The sequence below is a fragment of the Carassius gibelio genome, chromosome B25 (assembly GCF_023724105.1).
Source record: "Carassius gibelio isolate Cgi1373 ecotype wild population from Czech Republic chromosome B25, carGib1.2-hapl.c, whole genome shotgun sequence".
NCBI classification, from domain to species: Eukaryota; Metazoa; Chordata; class Actinopteri; order Cypriniformes; family Cyprinidae; genus Carassius; species Carassius gibelio.
In genome coordinates, this window is record NC_068420.1 from 4,064,754 (window position 1) to 4,089,753 (window position 25,000).

Consider the following 25,000-nt stretch of genomic DNA (forward strand, 5'->3'; position numbering starts at 1 on the left):
ACAGCCCTCGAGTTAAAGTTGACATAACGAAACTGTGTTGGTGCTGAATCTGTGATGATGTTCTGTGTGTCTCCAGGGTGATCAATGCTGGTAAAAGCCCTCTAAACGAGGACCAGGCGTGCTGTGAGGTGATAGAGCTCAGGAGACGCCCCGCAGACCCGTCCAGCCCCAGCTACACCCCCCTCAGGAGACGCTCCTCGCTGCCCAGCGCAGACCTCCTGGAGCCCATCCACAGCACAGTGAGGCCTGCTGACATCACTCCTCACAGCTTAACTCTGCCGCTTTCATGCCTTTCTCAGATCACTCATTCTCAAAACAGCTTCTCAACATGTATTTACTCCAAACTTCACTTCATAAATCCTTCTGTGAGATGACGTGGCTTCTTACACAGAATAAGGCGTGCAACATATTTCAATGCATTCTTAGCAGCGATAAAGGCGTTGCATCATTGGAGGAATATATTGTTGTAGTCGTGTGTTTATTAGTCACGTTGATCGCGATATCTTTGCGATTTATCCAGTCACTTGTATACATCATAAAAGCAGTTTCTCATGATTCTTAAACAGCTTCTGATTGCTTTGGGAAATTCATGCAATAGATTTTGTCAGTGGTTTCCTGTGCTATCAGCTGCTAATATCATTTTGCTCAAAATGTATTACACAGATCTAAAGCAACCAATCACGTATTATTTTGTGCCGTGTCATGTTTATGGGCAATTTATCTTTACTTAATATGAAAAATCTATCATTTTGACCCATACAATGTATTGTATATTATTTCCCAAAGACTGTTTTTGTGCACCAGGGTCACTAATGTGTAATTGTGTTTGTGCAGGAGGTGAAGGAGCTGAACTTCCACTACTGGGCTCTGTTTGACGGTCACGGCGGTTCTGGAGCCGCGGTGTTCACAGCCAAGTTCCTCCACCTCCACATCGAGGAGCAGCTGCAGGAGGTGTTGGAGATCCTGCAGAACCCGTCCCTCCAGCCGCCCACCTGTCTGGGGGAGGAGAACCCCATCCATCACCTCCACCCGTCCGCTGGATGCCTGTCCCGGGCCGCTTCGCTCAGAGGGGCCACCGGGGCCCTGGGACCCACTTATACAACACCCCCGCGGTTCTTCATGGAGAAGAAGATCAAACAGGAGAGTCTGGTGGTGGGAGCCATAGAGAACGCCTTCAAGGAGATGGTGAGTTACTGTAGTACACTCAGATGGCCACTAGATGGTAGGAATGAGGCATTTTTAGTAATGACTGCAGTTATATTAAAATTCAGCTTTGCGTCACAAGAATAAATTACATTTCAAACTCTAATCAAATAGAAAAGAGTTATTCTGAATTTGAATAATATATCACAATTTGACAAATTTTACTGTATTTTTAATCAAATAAATGCACCCTTGGTGAGCATAAAAGAGTCTAGTGTACTTACAGATGGAAATCTGTGTGTTTTACTTAAATGGCGATTGAATCCAGTCTCCTGTGACCTTGATTGAGTTCTCCTGTGTCCTGTGTGATCTCAGGATGCTCATATCGCTCGAGAGAGGATGCTTTACTCCATATCTGGAGGATGTACGGCTCTTGTAGTGGTGTATTTGCTTGGAAAACTGTACGTGGCCAACGCTGGTGACAGCAGGTGAGACTGAATATCACTAAACCAACTGAGTATTGAGTTCCATTCCTTACATTGTCTCTGCTCAGTCTTAAAATGTATTTTTATTGTTTGCAAACAGTCCTGTTTTCCACAAAAATATGACGCAGCAGAACTGTTTTCAACACTGATAATAATCAGAAATGTTTCTTCTCGAGCAGCAAATCAGCATATTAGAATGATTTCTGTAATGATGCTGAAAATTCAGCTTTGATCACAGAAATACATCATAAAAAATTAATGCAGCTTTGGTGAGCAAAATAATCTTTTTAAAACTATTTGAAAACTATTTTTTTTTTTAAGTTTTTTTTAAAGATTTTTGTTTTGTTACCTAACTTTAATGTAGTAGCATTGACATTGCCTGCTCTGTTTTACTCCATTCTCCTCCAGCAGATTCCACACGTTTCATACGGCTCTTTTTGATTTTATTATTCTATTTTATTTATTATACAATTAACAAATGCAGAAAAAGGCGTCTAACACTAGCATGCTCTGATCTATCTGTTTCCTATTTATTATCTATAAAAAAATAGCTACATCATATATCATTGCTCTTTTGTTGGTTTTGATTGCATCCTCATCTGTTAGTGTCTTTGGATAAAAGCGTCTGCTAAATGACTAAAGGGACCGTTCTCTGTCCTGTCCAGTGTGTGCTGAATTCCTGATGATTCTGTCAGCTCTTCTCCTCTCTGCTGTGTTTCAGGGCTCTGATCATCCGCGGAGGAGAGATCATTCCCGTGTCCAGCTCCTTCACTCCTGAATCAGAGCGCCAGAGACTTCAGTTCCTGGTGAGAGAAATCTGGACTCACTCCTGCCATGTTTAAGCAGCTGGCCTCGGGCAATGGTTTTCCCTCTCTTGGATGTTGCTTTGCATTGTTTAAGGACAGAATCCCTGATGATGGAGCATGTTTCTCTCTCTCAGGCTCACCTGCAGCCGTCGCTGCTGGGAAACGATTTCACACACTTGGAGTTTCCCAGAAGGGTCACGAAGAAAGAGGTTGGGAAGAGAATGCTGCACCGAGACTTTACCATGAACGGATGGTGAGTCCTGGATCTGATTAACATCAGCAGTTGTTCTGCTCAAGAACCGCCCACTTTGGAGGAAAGCTCCTGACTGACATGTAAAGAGACCAATCAGAGTTCACTTTGAGTTTTGTGCCTTTATCATGACATCACAATAATAGACCAGAAACTTAAGTAATTAAATAATTATGACTCAAATACAATTCAACAATTAATATATCTAATTATTATATTAACATAATAATCATTATAATTATTTTATTAGTATATAATAACCATTGATACAAATAAAATAAATAATAATTCATATTTATTAATTTAATCTAGCAATTATTAAATACATAAAACTGTACTTTGTTATTGATCTAAAAAATATAAAATATTAATCAAATTAATTAAAACTTAATATCTATCATTATTGTATTATTATAATAATTAATGTTATTTATAATACATATATTAGTATAATAATCGATACAATAAATGTTAAAATGTATCATTTATTACATTTAAATAACAATTATTGCTGAAAATAGTGGTTAATATTGTTAATAAAATATAATTTTTGTGGTAAATCTGTTGTAAAAAAAAAATGAATTCTGGTTGGTCACAATTTATTACACAAATATAATAATTATTCTTTAAATAAATATTCACTAGTATTAATCAATAAAAATAAAATAAATATTATCTGTATATTTGTAAAGAAATTGGCTAAATTTATTGTGGTACTGTGAAAAATACACAAAAGAAAAATGAACCCTAGTTGTCACAAACAATTAACAATTATATTTACATATTAAAATAATAAGTAATATTATCAATATTTCATTAATAATTTTTTTTATTATACAATACATGAATAATTGTTATCTGTATGTATATATATATATAATTCAACAAATAATTTTGTACATTTCGATATGTATAACCCTTTCCATAATATTTTCCACAGTGCATTTTTGGAAATGTGTGTGTAGACATAATCAGATTTTCTGTCCACCCATGAGTATGGATTCGGTGTGTAATCTGCACCAGTGTGAGATACTAGGATCTGATTGGTCTGTGAGACGGATCTAGACTGAATCAAGGGTTTACAGCCCCTCCCTCAGGAGACACGACTGAACGTCCATTAGAGAGTGAATGTGTGTGATCCTGCTCAGAAGAGTGTGTGTGTGTTTGTGTCTGAGAGAGTGTGAGTGTGTGTCACTCTGTGTGTGTGTGTTTGTGTGTGTGTGTGTGTGTGTGTGTGAGAGAGAGAGAGAGAGAGAGAGAGAGAGAGGTCACTCTGTGTGTGTGTGTTTGTGTGTGTGTGTGTGTGAGAGAGAGAGAGAGAGAGAGAGAGAGAGAGAGAGCGTTTCTGTGTCTGTGTGAGAGAGAAAGTGTTTGTGTTTCTGTGTGTGTGTGTGTGTGTGGGTGTGAGTGTGTGTGTGTGAGTGAGACAGAGAGAGTGCGTGTGTGTGTGTTTGAGAGAGAGAGAGAGACCGTGTGTGTGTGTGTGTGTGTGTGTGTGTGTGTGTATCCTCGTTGATGTAACTGAGCTCACGACCTGCTCTGTCAGACAGGGATGTTGAATCGTGTGGGAGGACGCTGCATTCAGGAATCATATACAGTATTGTATCATAGAATAAAATATCTGAATGATTAAAGGAAGAGGTCAAAACCCAAATTACTCTGTAATTGCATGGGGGGAAAACTGTTTGAATAAGCACATATTCAAAAAGTCAATGGAGAGCCAATCTTTAAAGCTGGATGGATTTCAATTTCAGGTCCATATTTATTAGAATGAAATGTATGGACAAGAGTGATTATACATTATTGTAATATCTTGTTTTTTGTTTCACTGGAGTAATTTAAAATATATATATTCATTATATATTTGGCAATATATTTAGTTAATATTTTAATGTTCTATTTTTAGCAAAGTCTTTTTGACTCACCAAGTCTGCATTTATTTGATCAAAAATACAGTAAAATCTGAATTTTTTTTACAATTATTTTAAAATTTAACATAACTGTTTTTTGTTTTAATACGTTAAACTGTAATTCAATCCTGTAATGTGCAGCTGAATTATCATCATCATTACTCCAGTCTTCGGTGTCACATGATCTTCAGAAATCTAATGAATAAATTTAATGAATCTTTGTTGAATAAAAATGTAAATGTTCTTTCAGAAATCAACTTACTGACTCCAAGCTTTTGAACAGTAATACTCAGCACTGTCATAGATGATTCATAACTAGCTTCAGCTGCTGTTTGATGTTTGTCGTGGTGTTTTGTGCAGGGCTTACAAAACCGTCCAGGAGGAAGATCTGAAGTTTCCACTCATATTCGGAGAGGGGAAAAGGGTAAGATGGAAGCTGAACGTATTCCTGCTTCACAGTTCAACTTTGCCAAATTTGGAGGATAAACCATCATATCAGAGATCTGTAGAGAGAGAAGAACGACAAGGCTAGCAAATAATGATAATAATAATAATAATTAAAACATCTTCAGCTTTTCAGAAGCAGTTGTGCTGTGAGGTCGAGCGATTACAGAAAGATGCATCATTTCTCACCACAGAAAAATGGGTAATTAATTAGTGTTGTTTGCTACAGTAAGTCAATCTGCACTTAGTAGTATTTAAAGGAGTAGTTCACCCAAAAATGAAAATGTACTCACCCTCAGGTCATCGAAGATACAGAAGAGTCTGTTTTTTCATCAGAACAGATTTGGAGAAATGTAGCATTCTGTAGCTCACTCAGCAATGGATGCTCTGAAGTGAATGGGTGCCGTCACAATGAGTTTTAATGATGGATTTGTTTTTTACAAACACACAGCTTTTCACTTCTCGGGACATTAATTGGTGGACTGGAGTGGATTACATGTGGATTATTGTGGTGTTTTTATCAGCTGTTTGGACTCTTATTCGGACGGCACCCATTCACTTCCATCGGTGAGCAAGTGATGTAATGCTACATTACTCCAATTCTGATGAAGATTCATCTTTTGTGCTCCAGTCTGGGTGTTAATGTGTTGAGTCTGTGGTCAAAAAGCAGCTGGTTGAGGTCATGGGTATTATTAACCAGCAGGGGGCGTTTTCAGCATCAGACAATGGCATTCTGGGAAAAATACCTATAGTGGGGGGTTTGTTTGACATGACTCCAAAGACTTTTAGTCTAAATAAACATCATCAGTCCCTCTTATTTATGAACCATCTTTAAGTCAATCTTAAAAATAAAAGTTCTTTATTGGCATCTCTGGTTCCATGAAGAACCTTTAACATCTACAAAACCTTTATAGTGAAAAAAGCTTTACATTTTTTAAATGCTCTTTACACTGAAAGGTTCTTTGCGGAACCAAAAATTATGGACTCAATGTGAAAACCCCCTTTTGGAACCAATTACCATTCGCCGGATGTTTGATTGACAGGCGATCAGACCAATCATAACATTTTGTCTGATAAACAAACCAGACGGACGAGTAAATTAATGTCAGTGGACTTAAACGTGTATTGACATCTTTCTGTGGTTGAAACAACAAGATACCTTCTGATGTTCATTCATGTTTATTTCATGCTATAACTAGTAATAAAGAGGAAGAGACAATCGGTTCATGTACCCCTTGAACTGAGGCACTACAACGATCCAGTAAAGAGCCACAAAATAGTTTTTATTGCTTTTATTTCTTACAAAATGAAAGCAACCAAATTTGAAAGCTCAGACTTTGTTTCATACCAAAAGTAATCTGCTATGTCCATGACTTGTCAGATGCAGCAACAGTAACTAAAAGGACAGGTCTTTGCCGAGGGTCAATTGAATATTTCGTTTTACTAGGCAACACATTACATTACAGAAGTAAAATGTTTGAATGTAAAATAATGTGGTGTTTTGTGGCTCAGGCGCGTGTTTTGGCCACCATCGGCATCACTCGTGGACTCGGAGATCACGACCTGAAGGTTCACGACTCAGACATCGCTATCAAGCCGTTCCTCTCCTGCTCTCCAGAGGTCTGTAGTTCATTAACACACTTCGGACTTCATTATTCTGCTAACTAAAAAGTACCATGATATTACCATATATTTGTTTTGTTAATACTATAGTTTTTTGAACATGGTAATTTTATGGTTGTTGTTGTGTTTTGAACAATATACCATGTTATGTGAACATTTACATTGATATTACAATGTTTTACCATACCATTTTTAGGACATGGCACCATAGTATTACCATGGTTTTTAGGATATGCACATGCAAGAAATGTCATGTTTTTTACCATGGTATTGCTATATACAGTACAGTACAGTACAATACTTGATATAAAAAAACTGAAGATTCCATTTAGTGTAACCTGAAGTATTAGAAATAACCAAATTAAAACTAAAACTTAATAAAAATAATTTAGACATGTACCAAAACCTAAAAACTAATAAAGATGACAAAAACACAAAATTACTAAAACTTTAAAAATTGAAAGCAAAATATAAAATATTAACATTAGTATACCACATATCAATGTACAATTGTATTAAAGGGGGGGGGGGGGGGGGGGGGTGAAATGCTCATTTTCACTCAATCTCCTGTTAATCTTGAGTACCTATAGAGTAGTACTGCATCCTACATAACTCCAAAAACTCTTTAGTTTTATTATATTCATAAGAGAAAGACAGTCTGTACCGATTTTTCCCGGAAAAACACGAGCGTCTGGAGGCGTGACGTGTGGGCGGAGCTAAAGAATCACGAGCACCAGTAGGCTTTTGCGTTGAGAGCATTTGGAAGCTGTGACATTACGTGAGGACAAAACCAACCAAAACAAACCATGGCTAACAGTCAGATTCAGCGTATATTTATGATCCAGAATCAGATCCAGAGGCTGAAATTTAACAAGAGCAGCATCAGCAAAGGCGTCTCTATGTGGTATGTACTGAAACTGTATATATTTGCTTAGCGGTTTTGGAAAATGACTAAGTTCCACATTATGTCGTCTTTTTTTTTTTTTTTTTAAGGTGTACATGTGGAAAGTGTAGTTTGATGCCAACATCACATGTTGTTTACTTGATGTGCTTACGCGCCGATAGCTAAGTTAACAACACAGAGATATTTGAAGCAGTTTTACTCACTGCCTGCGGTTCCAACACACGATCATGACCCTTTTCCGTTGGGACTGCATTATCCTTAAGAAATAAACGATGTGCAAATCCGTCATCAAACTGGGCCCTGTTTGTAAAACAAGCATCTACGAAATGCAGGGAACAAACAAAAACACTTGCACAACTCCGTTGATGCTCTGTAAAAATAAACTCCATCCACTGGTCCCTTAATGCTGTTTCTCTTTTGGTAATCTGTGCAGGGTTGTCTTGCTCTGGCAACCAAAAACACACTTCTTTTGTGACATTTGGCGACGCTCTCGCTCTGATCAGTGAAGTCTGTTGTGCTCTCAGTGCTCTGCTATACGGGAGCGCGCGCTCTTCCAGCAGAAGTGCCTTAGGACCCATATAAGGAAATTCAGCTCCATCTAACGTCACACAGAGCCATACTCGGAAAAAACTTTACGAAACTTGTGACAAACAGTATTTTTGGAACAGAAATACTCCTTCAAACGTACAACTTAATTTTTGAAACTTTGTCCATGTTTAGCATGGGAATCCAACTCTTTAACAGTGTAAAAAACTCAGTATGCATGAAATAGCATTTCACCCCCCCTTTAAACAATTATTTTTTATAGTATCGTAGTATTACCATGTTGTTTGTATATTTACCATGGTATTACATGTATACTATAATATTACCATGTTTGTTTGGAAAAGGTGTAGTTATATCTCTTTTTCAGACGAAGGGAAATACAAAGGGAAAATAACTTTGGTATCATTCTACCATATCATAAATGACTAGCATTCCCATCTGGTGCCATTACTGATGCAAGGTACATTGTGAGGGTTTCTGGGTCAGAAATCAGTTCTGTTCTGCTTATTGAAGACACCATATATGTTATATAACCGCAGATATATTTATATAATGTCCTGCATATCAGCACAAGAGCGTTAAATCGAATAGAATCGAGTCTAAAAGCCACAGATTTAGCTCCAGTGCTTGTGTTTAGTGTGATTTTGACCATCTCTCTAACAGTTTGATCCCATCAGAATAAAGTTGTGGTCTTAAAGCAGCTCAGATCCCTCCAGCGACACGAGTCTCTCCCCTCTGCAGTCTTCTGAAGCTCTCTTGATCTTTAATTCACACGCTGTGTAGAGTTCATCCGCCGTTCATCCCGCCGTCTGCACCTCAGCTGAGGTTTTTCTCTTTCGGCTTCTCTTTGATCAGTTTTTCTTATTCCTCCTCCTCCTCCATGCACTCTTCTCTCGTTAATGTGCTTGTGCAACGAGAAGCATGTCAGCTATGGCTGGGTCGAGTCGCTCCTCATTTCCTGTCTGTTGCACATATAATGGGTCAAAGGTCGAGGAGGGGTCACCGAGGACAACCAGACACTTGCATCAGATATGATTTCTTATCTTTCCATTTGATACTTTAATATCAATACTTATATGAACTGCAATTTGGGAAAGAAATAAATCAAATGTCTGTGTGTGTAAACATTCAGATCTAACCCACTTTGTAATCTTTAACATTTTCACAAGTTACTGTCCTTTTTTCTTAGTAACCAATTACAGATACATTTATTTTGCAATTAAATGAAGTAATTCTGTTACGTGTAGTTACTCCCCAACAGTGGTCAGAACAGAATTCTATGAATGTGCACGCCCATGTTTGTGTAATATAACATGACTGAAGTGTGTTTCTACAGGTGAAGATCTATAATCTCTCTGAGTATGCGCACGGCGCCGATGATGTCATGATCCTGGCTACAGATGGACTCTGGGACGTGTTGTCCAATCAGGAAGTGGTAGAGGCGGTTTCTGGTTTCCTTGGAAACTGTGACCCTGATGACCAGCACAGGCAGGTTCCTCTGTTTTAGTTGAGCATCAACCATCTACTCATGCAACCTTGAAGACAACACAGTGCACAATGATGGGTTATTTTGAGCAACTAAAAAGAAAATGTAAGTTGGAAACATAGGTTCCAAAAGGAGGTTTTCAATGCCATAGAATAACCATTTTTGGTTTCTCAAAGAAACTTTCATGGAATCTTCCATTTCCAATTGAGAAGCTTTAGTTTTGAAGATCTGGCCAGGCAACTGAAAGGTTGTAGGATCAAGCCAAGATTGATTACTGAAGTAGAACAAAAGTGCATAAAAGACACTTCAAGATAACGGTTTTCTTCTTTATCCACCCTATTATTTATTCACCCTTATGTCATTCCAAACCTGTATGCCTTCTTTCTTCTGTCGTTTTGCAAAACAGAAAGTCATAGGGGTTTGGAATGACCTGAAGGTGAGTAAGTTTTGGTGAAAAGTATCTTTAACATCAGGTTACTCTTAGAGGGATGAACCTGTTATTTGTAAACTTCTAACAATAAAATTTAAGGGTTAGTTCACCCCAAAAATTTAATTCTGTAATTCACTAGTCACAATCATCTCGTTCCAAATCCGTAAGTGCTTTGTTCATCTTCGGAACACAAATTAAGATATTTCTGATCAAATCTGAGTGCTCTCTGACTCCAAGGTTCAGGAACGTACCAAGAACATCTGTAAAATAGTCCACGTGACATCAGTGGTTCAACCGTGAATTTACAGAGCTACAAGAATACATTTTGTGTGCAAAGAAAATAATAATAAAATAATTTATTCAACAATTCTTCTCCACAAGTTACCGTCTTCTGCCATTTGGAGAATACCCCAGAACATATTCAGCGTTGTTTATGTTCAGGATGTGTGCTTTCTACTGAACGCAAACAACACTCATTACATTTATCATGTTCTGAGGTACTCTCCAAAATGGCGGAAGACGGTAACTCGGGGAGAAGAATTGTTGAATAAATTATGTTATTATTGTTTTCTTTGCTCATAGAATTTTCAGTTTTGGGTGAAATATCCTTTTAACCTCTAAATAGCATCTCTGTTGTTTTTTAGGTACACAATGGCAGCTCAAGATCTGGTGATGAAAGCCCGAGGTGTCCTGAGGGACCAAGGCTGGAGAATCGCTGGAGACCGGCTCGGCTCTGGAGACGACATTTCGGTCTTTATAATTCCTCTAATGCACGGCAATAGCCAACAGCCTCAGCCTAGCTGACCAATCAGAAGGCAGGGCGCCAACTGAATCGGACCGAATCCGTTTCTAACCCAACAATCAAATGCTCAAACGTTGTGCGTTTGAACTCATTTACAATATGAACACTTGCTTTTAAGACTTAGAAGTCGACAACTGCTGACTTTGAAGACCCACGTCAACGTTCCCTACCTCCGTGTGGGTTGGTGGGATCAGTATATAAGTTATAACTTTGCACAATGACTAAATGGAGGGTCCGGTTCTTTGAAGTTCTCCATGGACAAATGCGCACCCTCCGCAGTTTGTTTATCCGCACTCATCTGGCAGCTAGGCGAAACCAACCGTGTTTTGTTTTTCTTTTCCGGATATTAATTCATCCTTTGAATGTTTAGTTTGTGGATTTGTTTTTTTTGCATTTCCTGAAAAAAATCAAAGCAATTCTGGCTGTTATTTGTACATCCTGTTTTCAGTGACTCCAAGTTACTGTAAATTAAAAATGAGTATTGTATTTGTTTCTCGTGTTCGGTAAATTTGCAATGGGTACTAAGCTAAAAAAATGCCAATCTGATCTTCCATTCATCACAGTAAGAGTGATACATTTTTAAGGAACAATAAATCATGTGTCCGAAGATGTACAGCGACCATTCCCATTGATTTCTGTACTCACCGTCGTAAATTAACACCTACCTGCAATCTGTTCTCCAGGGCTCCTGTGTGGAGGTTTGGTGAGGTCTGACTTACGATACATCATGTTCACAGTGGAACCTTCCTCTTCTACAGCACAAACCCGCTGTGAGCATTTGGAAAGGCTTTCGTGCACACACACACACACACACACAGAATGTGCAAACACTGACATACACACTCCCCAAGAGAGTGGCCATCTGGTCAGCACAATCTTAGTTTGACCAAAACAAGACTAATTTGGCCAGAGATTCAGCTGTGTGTGTGTATGCGGACTGCTCTCGAACACACTTTAGCGCAGTCGTTTGTGTGGGTGGACGGCCCTGCAAGGGCATCACATGCTTACTAAAGGAGCTTTCTGGGAAGTGCAGCACACACATGCACTGCAAAAATGATTCATAAACTGCTTATGTGGCTCTATTAATGCTGGACCACAGATTTGAATAAAAACCCATTGAAGATATATCACTAGAATTTTTCTAAAATAACATGAATGATTTAATGTTTTCCCAAATAATGTACTATGTAAAAACAAAAATGCCAGACAGTTGTTAAAAGAATACATTCTTAACGATTCCCAACAAATTAAACGTTTTGTAATTATTTTACTTTTAAATAATATTTTACTTAAAATATTCCCACCACGCACTTCGAATCTCATTCGCGCTTTTGAAAATTCAAATCATATTTGGCGCGAATGCAAAAAAAAAAAAAAAAAAGAAGAAGAAAAAACTGCCATTAACGCATTCTCTTATGTTGATAGTTGAATCATAAAACACTGAAACTGGGTACAATTTTTTTTTTTTTACTTTGTAGCAAAAATGTAATGTAAGCTTAACAGAATAGACTAGAATCAATGTCATTCACATCAAATACACATGCGTCCTTCTAGACAGTTAATGTATTTTGTCTTTTAATTTTTGTGGAATGGAGAATCTTGTTGAAAAAAGAAAATCATACAGGTTTGGAACAACATTAGGTAAGATAAGGGTTTTAATTTTTGGAGAACGTTAAGATTCTGTCCAAGAAAGAAGATTAATGTATACATTTCATCTGAGGCCATTTACATCATAAAAAGTCCTGGGAGCAGCAGTTAATTGTACAGTCTTTGGTTTCATGTTCTTGGAGTGAGTTTACGTTCAAATATTTGACAAATGAATGTATTAATCACCCACCCAGCCAACAGCTGTGATAATATTCCCAGCAGAGACTACAGAGTTTGATAGACCCTGTAACGAATGCAGTTGATTTGAACCCTGCTGGGGTTTGTCTATTAAACGCACTTGAGATTCTGATCATCAGAGAGACTGCATTTCATCTTTGGGTCATGAACAGGGTTAGAAGAGTTCTGCCAGAGTTACATGAAAGGAGTCCAGTCCAGCCTACGTACTGCATTCACTGCATGGATGACGTCAACACATTATCTGCACTAATCATGCACTTCCTCTATACAATCCAGTTAACTGTGACCACCTACAACACATCACAAGATCAAGAGTCAGATTTATAACAAATGGCACAGTATGCAGTTAACGAACAGACTGGTCTGTTTATCTCTTTATTAATATTATTGTATAACCTTTATGCTATTCACACATTAAGATACTGGCACCATCCCTTCTGGGATGAACTGGAATGTAAGGATTCAATCAAGAAAAATATGTTCAATACACCCACATATAGGCCTACTCATATTTCTAACCTGGTTTAATGGAGTACTTGGGGGTTAAACGAGGCCCTTTTATGACATCAGAACACGTCATTCAACATCCCACTTGTTAATTAACTTAACATAAGTACATAAAATATAAATTTTCCACGCACGTGCTCTGGTTGAGTCCAAATCAGCCCAGGTAACGTCGTTTCTTACCACGTGACGTCACGATCGATGATTCTACCATAGTGGGCAGAAAAAGCCACGTCACAGCTCTCTTCATAGCAACAGTCGAGTATGACCTACATGTATTAGCCATCCCAAGGGCAAAATCAAGCATCTTTTAAAATGAATCGTGTTCCCGAGGGGGATATCTGCTTTTCTGCTGTGCTCGACAAAAAAAAACAGTACTTTACTGAAGAGAACTTGGGCATATGGCCAATCCCCATGAATTTACAAATTATTCTCCGTTATAGTGGCAAAAAAGAAACATAATTAAAACACACCATTAATAAAAGCAGAAATAAGACGCTTAACAGCAACGTGTTTCATGATATACACATTTATTGAATTTAAATAACACTTACCATTGAGCACATTTACATAACTCTACAACTCTCAGAACAATTTTAACATGTAGAACTGTATCTATATCACACACATATATATATAAATATCACATAAAACATCAGATTTTCCAAGAAGATGTGGATTCCAAAGCCAATTCTAGCTTGGGAAGAGTGTAGCCAGCACTGGCAAGGGAGTAGCTTGCGCAGTCATCTCCAAACGGGCAATGTCACATCCCAACCAACAGCACAAACTACTACCTCAGCCAGTACACGGCTAAATCGATCTCGGAACTCGTAAAAATGCAGCGAATTCGCATCCGTGAAAAAAAGAATTCCAAGAATTCGCGCTGAACGTTCCAGAGCGCGCGAAGACTCCGAGCTGAATGGTCGTAGTACTCGTGAGCGGGCTACACTCCCTTCTGCGGCTCCGCTATTGGCTGGGAGCGCAGCCAATGGGGTGTCAGAGGGACACCGCCCACGACACACACACCCCCAAAATAGGCCACGCCTCCCGCAGGCCTCAGCCAATGGCGCTGAACTGAGTTCACACGAGACTTTGAGCTCATGATTTTGAATGAGTTGATTTAGATTTATACTCACTGTAGAGAGAGACTCCCAATAGAATTCCAGAGAGGCTGTGCGTTCTAAGATAAGTTGACCAGGTTTCTGATATTAAAACCGGGGAGATTTACTAGTTCAGTCAGTGGTCTAATGTCATTATCTTGGAATAATTGTTATAATATACTTATTGTTGTGGGCCCCACTTGACCACTTCCATGTCTCAATATTATAATTGATAATTACAGTGATGTCTGAGGACCAGTCTTAATCACACTATATATAAAAAAAAAAAAAAAAAAAAAAAAAAAAAAAAAAAAAAGAGTAAAAACTATATCAAATAGCAAACATATAAAAACAGTAGTATTATACAAAATGACAAAAAAACATGTTATTATATTTTTCTGATATTTTACCCTATTCTGCATTCTAGGCTTATTTTGACCACAAAGTATGTGCTATCTGCAAATGTAATTTTGCAAGCGCAATTTATTCGTTTTTAAGCTATATTTTTCATGTTGGAGTTGTGACGACGGAAGTTTCAGGAATGGTTAATATTGTGTGCAAAACATTCCCGCTACCTTATCATGCCTTGTTATACAGTGCTCACAAACAGTATTACTTTTAACGTATATTCTTATGTGACTACTTTGAAACCAATTTTGGTCTCGTTTGATAACTGATGATAATAGCGCTCTGCTCTCACCATGCATCATGCAGCAGCGCAACCAAGAAATAATCAGTACAGCTTTCAGCGCCCTCTACTGGTGAAGAATAACATTCATATGATTGTCAGCAGGCTGAATTGATCGGGTTTTGCCTTGTATTTGTGGGTTGTTTTGAAGATGCTGTAAATTAGGGAGATTTCCGGGGACAGGGCACCAAAAACCAGGACTGTCCGAGGAAAACGGTATGCTGGTCACCTATTCTTAGACATTGCATCAAATTTTTTTTTTTTTTAAATCTAAATGAACTACTGACCTGCGCTACTGGAAGTGAAGTATGTTTCATGAATAACCAGATAGCAATGCTTTGATGTTCATAGAACTGTACCATTTATTATTGTACACACACTGGGTTCGACCCTTCTCAATGCGACTAGAGATGACATGGAATGTTACAGTAAGATCTTGAATAAAAACCCATTGCTGTTGAGAAAAATGCACAAAAAAAAAACCATCCTTCATGTATTTATTATGATTTTTCTTTCGTTATTTTAAATGGTTTTGGATTTGATTTTCAATCCAAATAGGTAATTCTTAATTACATCTTTAACACTATCACCAAACACTGTACATTAACTCCAAAGGGGGGGAAAAACCAAAAACCCATAAAAACAACAAACACTGCAAATTTTAACATAGCAGTTAATACATCATTAAAGTCGGCCAATCAGAGTCTACCGTCAGCTCGTATTAGAAGAAGCTTTGAATGATGGGATTCGGAGCTGTCAATCAACAGTTACCATGACGATGGGGGTGAATCGTCCTCGCGTGCGGCGTGTGAAACAGTCACATTCATGTTTGCGGTGGAATAAAAACGTTCAGTCACGATTCACCGTTCTGCACTTTGGAGACGGGTGGTTGCATGAAGTCTTTGAAGGGCCCCAGGGCGTCTTTGAGGGCGGAGCTTACTTCAGGAGAAGAGCAGGTGATGCACTCCACCAGCGTCGGGTACAGCGCGATCACCTGAGCCCACACGTTCACATCCACTGACAGGAAGAGGAAGAGGAGAGAAATGAGCAAAAACAAGGATGCAAAACCCAGAAACTGCCTATGAGGCTTCTAGGTGCTGTCTAGGTAGGCAACAGAGTATTTAGCCATTCCAGCAATACGTTTACACGTCTATATTTCATTTAGAAGTTTGTCATGGCTTACAAAATGTCAAGGACAAACCCGTCTCACCGTTCTCTGGTTGAGTCTTTTTCAAGGAATCCATGAGAGTGCTGATGGCTTTTAACACAAAGATGATCTCAGTCACTTGTTGCCTTGAAGATAAATAATGAAATGGTGAGAAACTTAGAATCAAGAATTCAGTGAATATGTCCAGCTCATATTTCATCCCAATATATATCTAAAATAAATATATTATATTTAGCAAAAAAAAAAAGATTGAAGCTTCTATCAAAAAAAAAAAAATTATATATATATATAGCATAAAAAGTCTTTAGAAATATTAATTATATTTATGCACTTAAACAACATGGCACATTTCCGCCTCAAATTATTGCAGAAATGTAAATGTATATACATTTTGAAATGAGTATTTAAATTAATATCTTTCATTACTCCGTTCAATTTTAATTCACATTTATTTTTAAAGTGCTTTCAACAATAGAGTTGATTTCAAAGCAGCTTTAGAGAAAATGCATGTTTTAATCACACAATGTCATTTGGCCCTACTGAACGGGGAATTTTGCATTAATTTACAAAACTTCCTTAATGCAAAGTGTAAATATTACTGAAAACGGTAGAAATAAAGAAAAAAGAAAAGTAGTTAATGTGGTTTATTTTCTATCTTTTGTGTGGAGCTGTTGCGGTTGTCAGACCTGGGCAGCGGACAGCGTCCACTGAGTCTCTGGTCCTCCACGTATCGTCGGAGCACGTCCTGGGCTCTCTGCAGCAGCACTGACAGAGCCATGCGGGAGATGTAGCCCTCCTGCGGCGTCGACACCTTGTTACTGAAGGAGAACTGCAGGAGCGTCTCGAAGCACACCTTAGAGAACTCCTCCCGCATTCGGATGTCCATTTCAGCCTCTGCACGGGACGAGAGGGGACCGTTAGTGACCTCATACAGCAATCCCAGAGGTATTCTCTATGTAATGTTCAGAAGTAATGGAGTATATATCGCACAAGTCTATCGGATCACTTTAATGATACTTTCATGCAACATTTGTGACCCTTGTCATTTTTTTTATCATAATTTATCATAAAATCATCTTTAAAGTTGTCCAAATGAAGTTCTTAATGCATATTACTAATCAAAAAATTCAGTTTTGATGTGAAATATCTTCAAGCAACATTATTTTTACGTAATATCCTGATGATTTTTAACATAAATGAAAAATAATTGACCCATATTGTTGGCTATTGCTACAAATATACCCCAGAGACTTCCGACTGGTTTTGTGCTCAGGGTCATATTTGGTCTAAATCATCTTTTGAGTGTGCACTTGACAGAAGCATTATGAATCAGATGAAAAAGTTTTTTTTCCATTTTGTTTTCACACAATACCTGTGAACGACGATGACTGGGAGTGAATCGATCCTTTATTGAGCATGCTCATGATACGACCTACGAACTCTTTAGGGATGAAATTGGCAAATGGTAAAATCTCTGTGCTGATCAACTGCACCACCTAGAGGGGGAAAACAATATATATATTTCAAATATATTCTACATATTCAATATAAATATATTAAATATCGTAAAATAAAACATATGCATATTATTAATTCACCAAATTATTATTATTTTTATTATACATAAATAGTTACAGTAGTAGTTTATTATATAAATATAATACATTTTACATGATTTATACAATATAGTTGAATTAAATGTTTTCATTTTTTTTAAGTATCTTTTAATATATTTTTTAATTATGTTTTATGTGTATATAGACACACACACACACACACACACACACACCATTATTTTATTTTTTATAATGTATCCTTATCAAACTGTCATATCATAAAATGTCTCACATATATATTTGCCTGCCACTAATATACATATAAGTCATAATAATAATAATAATAAATCTAGCTTAAATAGAGTTTATTACAAAATCTTTGGAATTCTATGTTGATTTCAAATTTGTCGGATGAAAGTACCTCGACATCTACAGCCTCGTTCCTCTGGAACTCTTGTATGGACAGATTATCTGGAGGTGTGCTGTGGGAAACAAGAGGAAAACCAGTAAGAATGGATGGGAGATCCCCCATTTCCTTTAATACATCATGATAGTTCGGACACCTTTTGGTAAACAGGAAGTCTTCAAAGGCGTTCGCCAGCTCCGGCCACATCGTGTCAAATTTGCCTGAGGATGCTTGTTGGCGGGCAACAGGGAGCCCAATGGAAAGCACTTTGAGCAGAGAGGAGACGGCCAGTTTCCAGGTGCTCTCAGCAGGACAGGCGTACTTCAGGCCCAGAGGAATCCTCAGAGTCTAAACACAGAGAAACAGAGAGGAGGGATTCTGCTCAGTGCGCACACGCTCCTGCTTTTAAACCCCCACAGATGAGCATGTTGATTCGGCTGAAAGTAGGGAGTCTAAAAGAGCCCCAAAAAATAGTTTTATGAACATTTTAAACAGATGATTTCTGTTTTGTACCTTGATGATGTTTTGTAGGACTTTCTCGTTGATGACGGCTTTGTGACAGGCCGTTTTATGATACAGATCAACCACCACCTCCAAAGATCGCTCCGCAAACGGCACGTAGTTTAAGGCCACCCACTCCGCCTGGACACAGACAGAAAACAAAATATATATGGATTATAAAACGAACAAACGTCTCCTCCTCGGCCTCAAATACAAATGCCAGAGTATCAGAGAAGGACTGTGAATAATCAACACACAAACACTAAATCTCCACATCGGCTTTTAGTTCAAACCAAAAAAATAATTACAAAATTGTATTCAAAATGAGATACAGGACCTGGCTTAAATGCAGCAGATGCCTGGAAAAACAATCCCTATAGACTTCCACTTCTACACGAGTAACATCTGCTTCAAATTTCAATAACAAGTTCCACATTACTCTGACACGGACCATAATATTAGATGAAAAGCAGCGACTACAGGCCAAGCACAAGACTGATGCACACAAGGGCGAGTAGATTTAATCAGCCCTGATGCTAATTTGAGCAAAACTAGTTCAAAGGCTTTAGATTCAGCATCATTTAAACATAAAATGGCATCATGTAAAAATGTTGGCTATATAAAAAAAAATTATTGCACACTAAATTGTTTCATTACATTTTTTGGATGACTTTTTGCATTTTGAACAGCTGTCACCAAACCACAAAAAGTCATGTCACACGACTTTTTATGCATTACATTGGAAATGGAAGGATAAGGCAAGCACACTGCATTGTGGGATACTTTTTTCATGAATTTTTTTTTTTTACTGTACATTTTGATAATGGTGCATACAGAAAATTGGCGTAGTATGCACAGTATACATCCTACATACTGTAAGCAAGAGTAGTATGCTATTCAGAAACATAGTCTTTGTTTATTGACCATACAATTCAAAAGTTAAAAAGTATACCAAAAAATAACTCAAAGAGAGTTTGAAAAATTGGCATGAAAGAAATTGAGAGTCTACCCTACGAGTGCGTCAAATTTTAAAACCTTTCGCCACACGGTTCTAAGAAACGCCATCAAATAATTAATTTGTCAAAGTTCATTTTGGCAGTTGTTAGAATTAATGAACAAATGCGGCTGATGGAAATGAATGGAGAAAAACAAATGTTATAACAGTATGAAGAGTGGAGTTTGTCTTCTAGAGCCGTTAGATGGAGCAGAAATTAGCCGAAAGGAAAACGAGGCAGAAAGCAAACGAGAGACAGAGATATAGATGGAGATAGCGGGAGGGAGGAAGAACTCACCGGTGCAAACAGTTGGATCTAAAGTGGATCCGTATGAAGTACAAAAACAGAACAAGAGAAGAGCAGACAAATGTTTACTACCACTACTGATCACAACCGCACAATACACTAATGACACTACTTTAAAACGATGACAACAACAAAGACGAACAAACGTTTGCTTTGAAAAGTCATGTTTAAACATACTTCGCACCGAACCTAAAGGATGGGTTAGCACTTCAATATTTCACGTTTCTACCGGTTTATAATTATTACTTGTAAACTGATCCACATCTTTATCCAACTTTGACAAACTTGATCCAAACTTTAAAATAATGATCACATTTTAAAAGAAACCAGATGGTCCAAAGTACTCAAACATGACTAATAGAGGCACAATGCAACTGAAAGAACATAAAAACACCATGCAAAGAAAACCAAATCAAGCATTTTCTAAACAAAGCCACTGAAACTATCCATTTTCCCAAATGGTCTTAGAACCACATAAAAACTGAGGGGAAGAAAGGCAACTGTAAACACCGTAAACAAGCACAGACTTAAAAAAAAAGCAGAAAATAGATCATAACATTTGGAAACGGACACAGAAATGAATGTTTCATGATACTGGTGATGATGATGATAAGTGTATGTATGTTGAGACATAAAACAACAATGATCAAGACAGATGCAAATCCACAGATGAAAAAGTGAAGATCATGTGAGGTGGAAACAGGACAGAGACTCACCTGGTTGTATTTAGCATTGGCCACGTGTTTGGTCTCCATCTTTCCATACTGAGGAGGTTTACAGGAGAACTCCACGAACAGCAGAAGCTGCTCAAAGATGGCGGGATACATGACCTGGAGATTCTCAGAGCCAACACAAATTGCCTAGAACAATGACATACAATCTCATTCAAACATACAAAAAGATGGAGAGTCTACAAAGAATGTGTAATCAATCAAAAAAATCGATTTTCAAGGTTGTTTTGGTGTAGACACAAGTCTACTTGCCATCCGAAATTGGTTTGCTTGACTGGTTGTAAATACTAAAGAACAGGAATGATTGGATGATTAGTGTGGTACTCCAGCATATGGGGAAACCACACAAGAAAATCATCCAAGTGTGAAACAACCACAAAAACTGCAACCAAAAACAAACTCTTGATGGTCCACTTAAAAACATAACGCATCTTTAAAGGATTTGTTTACCTTAAAATGAAAATTAGCCCACATTTTTCCTCACCCTCAAAGCATCCTAGATGTATATAACTTTCTTCTTTCAGATGAATCAAATTGGATTTATATTAAAAATGGTCGTGGCTCTTGCAAGCGTTAGACTGGGAGAAGGTGTGCGGTTTTGTTCAACAGTCCAAAAGAAGTCAAATGAAGCACGCACATCCGTAATAAAACCTGCATTACACAGCTCTGGTGGGTGAATACAGGCCTCCTGAAGTGAATTTATGCATTTTTAAAGACAGATATTTCTATTTAAATTGATATAAACACAGTTTTTTCACTTCTGCTAACTCTCGTAGGCAGATGATGTAGGACGTAGGCCAGTGATTAGTGACGAACACAGAAGTGCGACGGAGAGAGAACAGAACAAAATGCCAGTCACAAAACAAGGATTTGTGAAGAAAAATGTCTGAGGATTTCGATTTAAACCAAGAGGAGACTGGTTTTCCTTTGGTAAAGTAAGGAATCTTTGCCTCCTGTAAACAAACGTTGGTTTTCGCAAGACTCACGGCGGTTAGCGGAAGTTACACAAAAATGTTTATATAGTTTTAAACATGGATATTTTTTGCTTTTGATCGATACGGAGTCGTGTGATTTGTGTTTTAAGATGAATGGATGTGCTTTATTTGACTACTTTTGGAATGTTGAACAAAAACCACGCCCAAACTATTATAAAGCTTGAAAGAGCCAAGACAATTTTTAATATAACTCTTATTGGATTCGTATGAAAGAAGAAACTCATAAGATGCCTTGATGGTGAGTAGAACATGGACGTATTTTCATCTTTAACCAAATTCTGAAGGTGCTCTACCTTCTGCAGGACGTCAAGGGCAGTCAGGACCGCTTCTTGCAGGCTGGTGAGCACTGCTTCCGTGTAGGAGGGCAAGATGAAAGGCGAGGTGTCTGAGCTTATAGGGACCGACACGGCTCCATACAGAATCACCCCCAGCTTCTTGAGATCTTCCATGCTGAACCCTCCTGCGATGTGCTGGTACAGTGCTGGGAAAATCTGTATGAGCGCCGTCAGGAAAGGCTGACTGGGTACGAACACTAGTTTATCTGCTCCACCACTAGGGGGTCGAGTGCACTCGGTTCCTATCCGGTACCAAGTGTTCCACGCTGACCACCAGAGGGCCGAGTCGTCCAGCTCCTCTCCGGGTGGTGGAAGTGAAGCTTGGGCACCGTAGCGCTGGGCTAGCCGCTCTGCAAGGGAATCGGATCGGACTAGAGGTCTTCCAGGCCCAGAAACTTGCAGAGACTCCATTAGGACAGGAGAAACATCCATTGCGAGAGCGTCGAGTTTATCCGTGTCTTTAATGGGTGTGACTAGCTGGAGGATCTCCTGGAAGCTCTTGAGGGCGGCGAGGGAAACTTCATTGTTCTTACTGAGTGCAGCAGACTGGATATGGTCCAACAGAACTTCCCAAGCCTTGAAAAAGTCCCCTGTAAGCAAGCACTTGACTTTTAGAACCAAATTCTGAGATACATCTTTGAGAACCACATGTGTCAATGCCTACCCAGCTGCTGAAGCAGGTATCTCCTGGTGTTGAAGATCCGAGCTACGCCCGCAAGCGTCAGAACCCATGTTTCTGCCCACTGTTTCTCTGCTGTGTCGCGTGAGTGGTGGATGAGGATGTTTCCACCTCCAGATTCAATCTTTTCCTTGTCGGCCGTGGAGGAGGACTTCCTTACACAGTCCAGCAGATGAAAGAGAACCTGCGGTGCAATGAAGATTGGTTATTAGCAACAATAACAAAGGAATTTTAACTAGAACTGGGTTTAATTTGGTTCCTGGTTGAGTCTGAACAAACAAATCAGTTTTAGCTAGAAATAGATTTCATTTGGTCTCCAGTCAAGTATGATTCTGGAAAGCCATTTTAACTAGAACTGGATTTAATTTGGTCCCTGGTCAAGTCTGACCCAACAAAGCTATTTTAACTGGAAGTAGATTTAATTTGGTCCCCAGTCAAGACTAATCCAAAAAAGCAATTTTAACTAGAACTGGATTTAATTTGGTCCCCAGTCAAGTCTGACCCAACAAAGCCATTTTAACTGGAAGTAGATTTAATTTGGTCCCCAGTCAAGACTAGTCCAAAAAAGCAATTTTAACTAGAACTGGATTTACTTTGGCCCCTGGTCAAGTCTGACCCAACAAAGCTATTTTAACTGGAAGTAGATTTAATTTTGTCCCTAGTCAAGACTAATCCAAAAAAGCAATTTTAACTAGAACTGGATTTAATTTGGTCCCCAGTCAAGTCTGATCTAGTACCTTCCAAACCACGATGTTCCAGGTCGGTGGTTGCAGTAGCGTTCCGTGAGCAGCAATGGTGGAGAACATTGTCTGGCCGGCGCTTTTCCTCACAGCCGGCCGTGGGTCCACACACAACTCACCCAGCTTGGCATACAGGCACAACCACAGGCAGTCAAAGGGTGGCGCAGGGTGGAAGGGGCGGTTCAGAGGTTCACCTTTATCTTGGGCCTGTTTCAAGAGAACCGCTTCCTCCCTCTCCAGCTCCTCTGTAATTGCTTCTCCCCTTTGGAAGAAGTAGTCTGAGATGTTCCACTGCAGAGGAAGAAGACGAATGTCGGTCATCCACTCAGTCAACTAAACTATCCCAAATGAACACTAAACACCTTCAAGGTACGGCTAAAGAGTCTTTAAAAGCAACACTAGCAGTACTCCTTACCAGCAAGCCAATAGACGTCAGGCTGATGTTTAGCTCCTGGTTCTGGAGCCCAAAGCTGCCGGCTACATCCACCACAATTTGTAGGCACATGCAAGGCATTGTGGGTAGGAAGTCAGTCACCACCAACTGCAGGCACTGGAAGGCTGTTCGTATGAGGGATTCACTATGGAAAAAAAGGTATATATTAGATACAAATATGACACTACTATGAACCTTCCTTTATCTTTTTAGAGAGATTTTACAGAGTATGCCAGAACTTTCCCAAAAGCGTAAACAATGCTGATTACGATAATGCGCGCGCTTTTTGCAAGCTCATGCAGTGTCTCTCACCCCTGGTCATTGCGGATCGCTCCAATGACCCCCAGCACCAGAGGCCATCCCGGTCCAAGACTGTCTCCCTGGTTCTGTAGGATCTGTAGGACACACTCCAGCTGTTTCTGTCGGATATCGGCATGAAGGACATTGGAGAGCTCCTTCAGAGGGTTCAGAAGCAACAGCTGCAACCTCTGAGGAGAATAGGGGATTGGTTAAAGATGTTGTCCTATCAATAACCAATCAAAGTAGCACTGATTTCCGATCATCCAGATTCATTTCTACCTGGTTCTTGGACAGCGGGGGCTCGTGTTTGAAGGAAAGTCCAGCTTTGATCAGTGAGGTGATGGCCTCTGCACCCCACTCCCTCATTCGAGCGTTAGGATGCTGACAGACCTGATGAGATTGTTGCACAATAGGCTTCATGTTCTTTTTCAATACTTCTATATTTTCTTTTGATTTTGTGGCGAAATATGACACATTCATGAACGATGAAATCAGCAACACAAAGACAAATCAAATATTGCAAAAAAAATGGTGAAGACACATGAATAGCAAAACAAGAACATAAAAAAAAGAGCAAAGCATTCATTTTTATTCAAATACAGCAGCCAAATTACATGAAATATAAACAGACTGATTTGCAAAACTTTCTTAAATTATATTTAATTTTTTTCAGCAAGAGGAAACATTGCTTATTGGATTTTAAATGTGCAGTTAACAGATTAGTGTGTTTTATGAATGTAAAAGTGAACATTTAGTGGTAAAGCAGATGATTAAATAATCTCAAAATAACATGGTCATCACAGTCAGAAAGATCCTTTCACATTATTCGCATTAAACTAGTCAACTAAAAATAGAAAACTAAACCCGACCCTAAAACCCAACTATTTAA

The 25,000-nt window shown here is 38.7% G+C and overlaps 2 protein-coding genes across 8 annotated transcripts in view; one reads left to right on the forward strand and one right to left on the reverse strand.

Annotated features, from left to right (window-relative positions):
- ppm1h (protein phosphatase, Mg2+/Mn2+ dependent, 1H) overlaps positions 1-11,440 on the forward strand; it is a 14,503-nt gene extending 3,063 nt beyond the window's left edge. Inside the window, exons 2-10 of the mRNA XM_052598487.1 lie at positions 77-239; positions 835-1,185; positions 1,519-1,631; positions 2,350-2,434; positions 2,569-2,687; positions 4,955-5,018; positions 6,551-6,658; positions 9,448-9,599; positions 10,672-11,440. Of these exons, the coding sequence (XP_052454447.1) occupies positions 77-239; positions 835-1,185; positions 1,519-1,631; positions 2,350-2,434; positions 2,569-2,687; positions 4,955-5,018; positions 6,551-6,658; positions 9,448-9,599; positions 10,672-10,831 (1,315 nt within the window). The 3' untranslated portion in view covers positions 10,832-11,440. The remainder of the gene's footprint in view (positions 1-76; positions 240-834; positions 1,186-1,518; positions 1,632-2,349; positions 2,435-2,568; positions 2,688-4,954; positions 5,019-6,550; positions 6,659-9,447; positions 9,600-10,671) is intronic.
- Positions 11,441-15,303: 3,863 nt separating this feature from the next.
- mon2 (MON2 homolog, regulator of endosome-to-Golgi trafficking) overlaps positions 15,304-25,000 on the reverse strand; it is a 32,137-nt gene continuing 22,440 nt past the window's right edge. For 4 of the 7 annotated variants that reach the window (XM_052597413.1, XM_052597411.1, XM_052597409.1 and 1 more), the window contains 15 exons: positions 24,391-24,501; positions 24,124-24,299; positions 23,794-23,956; positions 23,376-23,669; positions 22,624-22,822; positions 21,918-22,549; positions 20,615-20,758; positions 19,890-19,907; positions 18,610-18,738; positions 18,254-18,444; positions 18,112-18,172; positions 17,507-17,630; positions 16,821-17,028; positions 16,177-16,259; positions 15,304-15,983 (listed from right to left, as the gene is read on the reverse strand). In XM_052597413.1, the coding sequence (XP_052453373.1) occupies positions 15,820-15,983; positions 16,177-16,259; positions 16,821-17,028; positions 17,507-17,630; positions 18,112-18,172; positions 18,254-18,444; positions 18,610-18,738; positions 19,890-19,907; positions 20,615-20,758; positions 21,918-22,549; positions 22,624-22,822; positions 23,376-23,669; positions 23,794-23,956; positions 24,124-24,299; positions 24,391-24,501 (2,697 nt within the window). In that variant the 3' untranslated portion in view covers positions 15,304-15,819. The remainder of the gene's footprint in view (positions 15,984-16,176; positions 16,260-16,820; positions 17,029-17,506; positions 17,631-18,111; positions 18,173-18,253; positions 18,445-18,609; positions 18,739-19,889; positions 19,908-20,614; positions 20,759-21,917; positions 22,550-22,623; positions 22,823-23,375; positions 23,670-23,793; positions 23,957-24,123; positions 24,300-24,390; positions 24,502-25,000) is intronic. The other 3 variants (XM_052597414.1, XM_052597410.1, XM_052597408.1) reach the window with 1 other exon arrangement.